At 58.8% G+C, this 8,336-nt stretch overlaps 2 protein-coding genes and 1 pseudogene across 2 annotated transcripts; 2 read left to right on the forward strand and 1 right to left on the reverse strand.

The window, feature by feature from the left end:
• The first annotated feature begins 518 nt into the window (after positions 1-518).
• LOC120698982 (pectinesterase-like) lies at positions 519-2,898 on the forward strand. Its single transcript, XM_039982798.1, has 2 exons — positions 519-1,578; positions 1,966-2,898. Exons 1-2 carry the CDS (start codon positions 591-593, stop codon positions 2,670-2,672), a joined length of 1,695 nt encoding a protein of 564 aa, XP_039838732.1. The 5' UTR covers positions 519-590; the 3' UTR covers positions 2,673-2,898.
• Positions 2,899-3,293: 395 nt separating this feature from the next.
• LOC120700838 lies at positions 3,294-4,961 on the reverse strand. Its single transcript, XM_039985056.1, has 3 exons — positions 4,448-4,961; positions 3,553-4,403; positions 3,294-3,461 (listed from the first exon to the last, which is right to left on the reverse strand). Exons 1-3 carry the CDS (start codon positions 4,959-4,961, stop codon positions 3,294-3,296), a joined length of 1,533 nt encoding a protein of 510 aa, XP_039840990.1.
• An 876-nt stretch (positions 4,962-5,837) lies between these two features.
• Positions 5,838-7,665, forward strand: LOC120700839 (annotated as a pseudogene).
• The last annotated feature ends 671 nt before the right edge of the window (positions 7,666-8,336 follow it).

Consider the following 8,336-nt stretch of genomic DNA (forward strand, 5'->3'; position numbering starts at 1 on the left):
AGATGTATGACAAAATTTGGATCCTAGAATTATTTTCTGGGGACAAATTTTGAATTCTAAAGTGACTTGTAGTACATTACAAGCATACTAGACTCTATGATAATATAGCAAGAGGCCTAGACCAAATTTTACGGGAGAATTTTGAAAAGCAAGTCAACCCTAGCCGTTTTACGATGACGAAAGTACAAAAGAACAACAGAGAGCACCCCATTTGAATCCGACCAAACCAACCCAACCCAAAATGATGAAGGCTAGCGCCACCATCCACATCGTCCAAGCATGTGCTTCTATCCAGCTCAAGTGCTAGCTTCTTTCGTCTTCACTCCACGCCACGCACACATCCATTCTTTCGTCTTCCGGCGGCCACGCGCCTTTTCGAGACGCAAAAAGGCCAAAAAAAAAAAACTCACTCGTCACTCCCCTCACTCCTACTCTTGTCATTCTGTCAGTTCCTTGACCCCTCTTCTCCACAAAATTACCATGAAATCCCCGTGCCCTTCACCTATAAATTCGCCACACCTCACCTCATCTCCTTCCACCATCACCACGCACCTCAAACAAGCTCAGAGCTGCATTGCTCGTTTGCTACTATGGCGGTCCCCTGCGCCGCCGCTCTCTGCGCCCTCCTGCTGCTCTCCATCTCAGGCCTCGCGCTCTCCGACGCGCCGCCGTCCACGCCGGTGTCGCCGTCGGCCGCGTGCAACGCCACCACGGACCCGACCTTCTGCCGGTCCGTGCTCCCGCCGCGCGGCAAGGGGGACCTCTACACGTACGGCCGCTTCTCCGTCGCCGAGTCCCTCGCGGGCGCCCGCAGGTTCGCCGCCCTCGTCGACCGCTACCTCGCGCGCCACCGGCACCTCTCCCCGGGCGCCGTCGCCGCGCTGCGGGACTGCCAGCTCATGGCGGAGCTCAACATGGACTTCCTCTCGGCCGCGGGCGCCACGATCCGGGCCACGGACACCCTCCTCGACCCGCAGGCCGACGACGTGCACACGCTGCTCTCCGCGATCCTCACCAACCAGCAGACGTGCTTCGACGGCCTGCAGGCGGCGGCGTGGTCCGACGGCGGCGGCCTCGACGCGCCCATCGCCAACGGCACCAAGCTCTACAGCCTCTCGCTGTCGCTCTTCACCAGGGCGTGGGTGCCCACGGCGAAGAAGGCGGGGGGGCACTCGCACAAGGGCGGGCACCACGGCGGCCACGGCGGCGGCAACCGCAAGAAGCGGCCCTCGGCGAGGAGGGGCCTGTTCGACGTGACCGACGACGAGATGGTGCGGCGGATGGCCATCGAGGGGCCCGAGCGGACGGTGGCGGTGAGCAGCGTGGTCACCGTGGACCAGAGCGGCGCCGGGAACTTCACCACGGTCGGGGACGCCGTGGCGGCGGCGCCAAGAAACCTCGACGGCAGCGGCGGGTACCACCTCATCTACGTGCTCGCCGGCGTCTACGAGGAGAACGTGACGGTGCCCAAGCACAGCAAGTACATCATGATGGTCGGCGACGGCATCGGCCAGACCGTCATCACCGGCAACCGGAGCGTCGTCGACGGCTGGACCACCTTCCAATCGGCCACGTTCGGTATGCATCGCTTAGCTTGCGTTACTGCTGGTAGACAATCTCACTAGGCTAAAATTTTGAGATTTGAACGACACAGGACAAAATAATGATTTGAAACTGATTCAAAATTAGAGCCGCAACACTAGTGACCTTGCACTTTCATTAAAAAATAAAACATGAAATTGGAGTGCCTGCCAAGTGTGACAGTAGGCACAGTGGATAGGGGGGCTGAAACCTAAAAAACACGTCGCTTTTATTTGGTCCCATTCCACAAGATCTCTATCATTTGTGGTCTCGTCGCATCATTGATCGTGCACACGATCGAACACATGCAAATCAATTAGATATATTGTTTCGTTATTGTTCTTTCCCCCAATAATAATTTTCCTTCCTTCCTTGCTGCTTTAGCCGTGGTTGGGCAAGGCTTCGTGGCGATGAACATGACGTTCCGGAACACGGCGGGGCCGGCCAAGCACCAGGCGGTGGCGCTCCGCTCCGGCGCCGACCTGTCGGCCTTCTACGGCTGCAGCTTCGAGGCGTTCCAGGACACGCTCTACACGCACTCCCTCCGCCAGTTCTACCGCGGCTGCGACGTCTACGGCACCGTCGACTACGTCTTCGGCAACGCCGCCGTCGTGTTCCAGGGCTGCACCTTCTACTCCCGGCTGCCGATGCAGGGCCAGAGCAACACCGTCACGGCGCAGGGCCGCAGCGACCCCAACCAGAACACCGGCACCTCCATCCAGGGCTGCGCGCTCGTGCCGGCGCCGGAGCTCGCCGCCAACGCCGCCTTCGCCACGCTCACCTACCTCGGCCGCCCGTGGAAGAACTTCTCGCGCACGGTGGTCATGGAGTCGTACGTCGGCGCGCTCGTCGACCCCGCCGGATGGATGCCGTGGTCCGGGGACTTCGCGCTCGACACGCTCTACTACGCCGAGTACAACAACACCGGGCCGGGCGCCGACACCAGCCGCCGGGTGGCGTGGCCGGGGTACCACGTCCTCGGCGACGGCGCCGACGCCGGCAACTTCACCGTCACGACCATGGTGCTCGGCGACAACTGGCTGCCGCAGACCGGCGTGCCCTTCACCAGCGGCTTGCTTTCTTCAACTTGACTTGAAGCACGCGCGCTCAGCAAAAAGCATACTACTACTTAATTATTAGCTCTACTATGCGTATCGTATCTGCAATACTACTAGCTAGTTATTAGTTCAGTTAATTATAAAGTGGGGAACTGGAAAGTGTACTGTGTACCTTAAAACCTGTATTATTGTTTTGTAGTACGAGACACATGCCGTTACATAAATGAAGTGTGATAAAACGGGTGTTCGGTTTGAAGAATGTGAATGTGTCATGTGATGGTGCATTTCTTGTCGTTCAGAGATTTTTTTTTATATGATCTTCTGTTCAAGGTCAATAGGAAGATTTCATTATGCCGTGTGCCAGATGCACACGGCAAAGGCTGGAATCTACAAGGCAAACTCCCGTGTGTTGCACACGGCAACAAGCGTCGGCAAAGACGGCAAAGGGTTGAGCACACGGCAAACGTGCCGTTTCCCGTAGTGATTTGATAGCAATCAGTTCTCCCAGTGATGTGGCACACGACCTGGGGAGGGAAAACAAGACCTCGCTCCATGCATTGGAAACAAAATAGCCTCTGATGTATATATCTTTGCTAAAAGTTGGCTTATAAACTTGCATCAAAGATGAGATGATGACGCCTCACATACATGAATTCAAGCGAAGTGGGTGCTGGCCGACTTGTTGATCAGCCAGCACTTGATCTCGCGCATCAACTGAACCTGCGTCCACAGGGGCCCCTCGGCGAACTCGCACCACAGCTTGTCGACCCCCGGCGCGTTGCAGAGCAGGAACTTGGCCAGCGCCCTCTGCGCCCTGCCCCCCTGGTAATGCACCAGGTTGACCTCCCTCACCCGGCTCCTCAGGCAACAAGGGATCATGGCGGCGGTCGTCGGCGCGGCGAGGACTTGTAGCCGAGATGGTGCGCGTCCAGCAGCTCCTCCTCGCTGAATAAGCGAGAAATCTCTGTTCCTGGTGGTGGAAGGCCAGCGACAGCGCCTCAAGGTTCGGGGCGAGCTCGAGGATCCCGCTCATGGCGTCGACGATGACGCCGGCGTCGTGGTCGGGCAGGCATCCCCTCACCTCGAGGTGGCGGATGCTGGAGAAGGAAGCGGACGACCTCGCCGGCGGCACGGCCATGCCGAAGCCTGAGCCGAGGCGAGCCGACTCGAGGTGCAGGTGCCTGGAGTTCGCGAACAGATGCACAAGCTGCCACGGGTTACTGGTCTCGGCGCCGCAGATGTGGACCTTGCAGTAGGCGACCCTGCCGGAGCCGCCGCGCATGGTGAGGAACGAGGCGGCGTAGTACGGCACGGCGCCGCGATACTCGAAGGCTCGCAGCTCCGAGGAGTCGACGGCGACCGCGGCCAGCCTGTGGCAGCAGCGGAGGGCCAGCCTCCGGAGCCGCGCGCCGCCTGCGACGGTGAGCGCGGTCACCGCGTCGCAGGCCTCGAGCGTCAGGTCGGCGAGGCGCGGGCAGCCGGCGATGAGCCGCTCCACGTCGGCCCCGCCGTCGGGGACGTCGCACAGGAGCAGGGTCACGAGGGACGGCAGGCAGGCGGCGGCCGGCGGGGAGAGCCGGCAGGAGCCCAGGGAGAGCGACCGCAGCTCGGCGCAGGAGAAGAGGAGTCTCGGGACGGTGTACTCCGGCTGAACCCACTCCCACCGGGGTAGACGGACATCCTCGAGCTCGTCGTCAGTGGAGACGGCGGCGCTACTGCTGCTGTCGTCGTCGTCGGACCCGGATCGGACGTCGAACTCCGTCTCTTTGCCGCCGGATCGTCCATGCTTTGGAACTGCTGGTCGTCACCGGCGCTGAGTTCGTAGTAAGCCCCCGGGCAGGGTAGGCGGCGGCAGCTAAGGCGGAGGTCGAGGCCCTCGGGGGCGGCCTGCTGCACGGCGTAAGAGACCCACTGGTCCACGGCGGAGGAGTCGCCGGCGCGGTAGTCTTCCATGGCCACGCGGAGGGGGCGCAGGGGGGCCGCGCCGCGCCGCCGCTGGCGGGCGATGATCGCGGCGCTGACGGCGCTGGAGAAGGGCGGCGGGGCGTTGGGGTCCCCCGGCGGCCGGCACGACGGGGAGTCGCAGTAGCCGCGCCAGTCGTCGTCGGGGATCGGGGGCTCCGGCTCCTCTAGGGAGATGGTGTGCACGGCGGCGAAGACGTGGCGCCACCGCGACGAGAGCAGCGCCGCTCGCGCCGCCTCCTTGGCCGGGAGGAAGGAGAGGATGTTGCCGAGCACGCGGTCCTCCAACTTGCTCAGGCGGTCGCCGACGCCGGCGGAGGGCTCGGGCTGGGAGCGATCCATCGCGCCGCCCGATTCCATGGGGGTCCCGAGGACGCGGCGCCTTTAATTTCTCTCTATATATGGAGCGGTTGAGTCGGTTGCGCGAAAAATCAAGATCTCTAAACAAAAAAGAAAGAAAATCAGATGAGATCTTAGAGCATCTCCAAAAGTGCCTAAAAAATAGAATTAAAAAAATCAGTTTTGAGACCTTGCCAAAAGTTATTGGGAGCTAAAAAAATGTCATCCACCAACTGTTCCCAAAAATTGACTCCCAAAATAGATTTTATTTATTCCACGTCATAATTCACTCGTTCCAGCTCATGAATTTTTATACAGGATCCACCAAATGTCCAAATGCAACGCTCCTGCTATACTTACTTGATGAAGCTAATCGACATTCCAATAAAAAAAAGAAAAATAACCGTGACCAAGCCCCCTACTGCTGTGAAAAAAGAGGATAGTGTTTCCTACTTCTACTTGATCTCCATCACCTGACTAATCAGGAGGACGCCAAGGAAAAAAAAAACACCACCCTGGTCTCCACCGAAGAAAAGTGACGTGGTCACGCAGGCAGGGTCGACGCCCAGCTGCAAACCGCCACGAAGCAGCCGAGGAGCGCGTGAATCGCGCGGATTGGGCGTGCTAGCGAGGGAGGCAAATCCAGCTCCGTCCGCCGCTGGTTTTGGGCGTGCGAATAAATTGGACACCGTTTTAGGCTACTGTTGGAGCTGTGTTTTTCTCATTTCTTCCCAAAACTAATTTGTATGACTTTATTTTGGACACTCTTGGATATGCTCTTAAAGCACGGCACGTTCCGCTTCCGGCCATATATATAATCCCGTCAGATCGATCTGATCTCCGTCGCCCCGCAGCCAGATAGACTGTTGATCTGGAATGTTAATCGATCAACGTACGATGGACGGCGGCGTGGACCGCCTCTCGGCCCTCTCCGACGACCTTCTCCGGCGCATCCTCTACTTGGTCCCGGCCAAGGAGGCGGCGTCCACCAGCGTGCTCTCGCGGCGGTGGGGTTCGCTCTGGCGCTCCTCCGATCCGGCGCCGTCAACCTCACCGTGCGATTAAGCAGAGAAAACACTTACCCATCCTCATCGGCGATTAAGCAGAAAGCCTTCGCCCGCGCCGCCGCGGCCGCGCTCGCCGCCGCCGAGGCCCCCGTCACGAGGCTCACCTTGCGTGTGGACTTCGACGCCGCCGGCGGCGACAACTCCTCCATCCGCCAGTTCCTCTACGGCGTCAAGGCTTGGGACACAGATGTGGGTCAGGCGGACGTGGTCGGGGCGGTGCTCTCGCACCCCAAGGCGGCGAGCCACGTCGAGGACCTCCGCGTCACCCTCGGCGCCGACTCCTCGGCTTTCCCGGACAGGGTCGCGGTCCCGGCGATCTGCACCCTCCTCTCCCTGCCGTCGCCACTCGCCGGAGACCCTCCGCGTGCTCGACCTCACCGGGTGCCACCTCGCCCTCGCGCCGCCGGCCCTGCCGCGGCTGGCGACGCTGCGGCTCCGCTCCTGCACCGTGCCGCGCGAGCATCTCCAGGCCCTGGCGGACGCCGCGCCGGAGCTCGCCGCCGTGCACCTCGACTCCGCCTTCTTCACGCCGCCTCCGGGAAGACCCGACGACCACTCCTGGTCTGTCCCCCCCGACACGAAGGCTTGCGCCTGCGCCTCCGGACGGCGACCACGCTCGTGCTGGCACACTGCGGCGGAGGGGTTTGGCACAGCTGTGCCATCGAGATCGACGCGCCGAGGCTCCGGTCCCTGTCATACAAGGGCCTGCTCCGGCGATTCCTCTTGACATCGCCGTCGCCGGACCTCGCCCGGGTGGACCTGCACTTCCTCCAGGACGAGCCGCACGGCCCCCGGCGCGAGGAGGACAGGGAGAGAACAACCGTGCTCTTCTGGGAGTTCATGCACAACTTCACCGACGCCAGGGCCCTCAAGCTGAAGGTGAACCTCGACCTCAAGGAGATCGCCGCCGTCGGCGAGGCGGCGAGGCGCGCCGCGCGGCTGCGCGCGTTCCCCAACGTCGAGCGCCTCGAGCTGGAAGGGGTGCACCGCCCGGCGAGCAGGACGGCGGCCGTGGCAGTCGCGAGCCTGCTGCGCTGCTGCCCTGCCGTCCGTGACCTCGTGCTCCGGCTGAGCACCATGCCGCCTCGGTCTTGGAAGCCTGCCGTGTATGGCAGGCCTTTCTTGGAACGGAAATATCGGTTGGACTACAGCAAGTCCATCGATCGCTTCACGCGCCGGAGCTCGAAGACGACGATCGGATACGGTGATGTTCCTGATGAGATCCCTGGCCTGAGCGGGAGCTCCTTCGCCTGCTTGCAGAGCAGCCTGAGAAGAGTGAGCCTGCAGTTCCGGCTGGGCGGCGACCCCGGCTCCAGCTGCCTTGGAGTGCGGCTGCTCAAGTTCTTCGCTGAAAACGCCGTGGTTCTTGAAGAAATTCGCGTCGACAGTGGCAACAGGAGGCTGCACGAGCACCTGAACCTCGATGTTGGAAAATGGATCGCACCTGACAACTCAACCAAGGCTTGCTTGAAACGCAGGAATTTGGCTGAGGGTTCATGGGAGTTTTCGAGAGTTCCCAGTTCACCAGACCTTGATTCCACAGCAGATGACCTTGGGAGGAGTGCGACCGGCTTTACAGTGTTACCCCTTGAGAGGAGAGGGAGGATGGACTGCAAGTCTAGATCACTTGTTAACTACTAATAAGATATGGCTTGCAATTATCTAATTAATCTACGATGAATGAATGAATAAACAGAAGCCTATTTATTTCTATATAGTATATATGTATGTGCTTGAGTTATCAATTAATTTTGTCCTACAATTTCCGTAGCATGTGATGGGGATGTGTGTGAAAAGAGTCTAGGATCTGTATCCTCCAATTTCCTTACCAAATTAATTGTTTGCTGCGAGCCATTCCAAGAGACTCTCTATATATTTTCTCATTACTAGGAATAGAGATTTCGATTGAAAATATCCTCCAACAGCTTCTCTAAATGGTCATCCAAATGTAGCCACCCTTAATTCCTCATTTCTAGCTAGCCAAAGATACATAACGGAAATAGCTTTCTAGAGTGTACTCAAGATATAGAAAAACTGTTGGAGAGTGGAAACATATAGAGAGTGTTTTTTTATGAAAAAACTCTCTAAATGATAATTTAGAGAGTGAAATTTACAAAAACTCTTGGAGATGCTCTGCGTTAGCTGTTCAAAGTCCAAACTGCCCGGCAAATGGGTTCAGCGAATTGCATCAGAAATCTGTATTTTTCGACCTCTTCATGGAACAAAAATAATTAATATAAACCATTGTTAAATCAGTTTTGGGTGATAGACTCATAGGGTTGGGCTGGTGGACCGGGCTGGATGTTGGACCCATAGATAGAAATCGGGA

This window comes from Panicum virgatum, chromosome 3K (genome assembly GCF_016808335.1).
Source record: "Panicum virgatum strain AP13 chromosome 3K, P.virgatum_v5, whole genome shotgun sequence".
Taxonomy (NCBI): Eukaryota; Viridiplantae; Streptophyta; class Magnoliopsida; order Poales; family Poaceae; genus Panicum; species Panicum virgatum.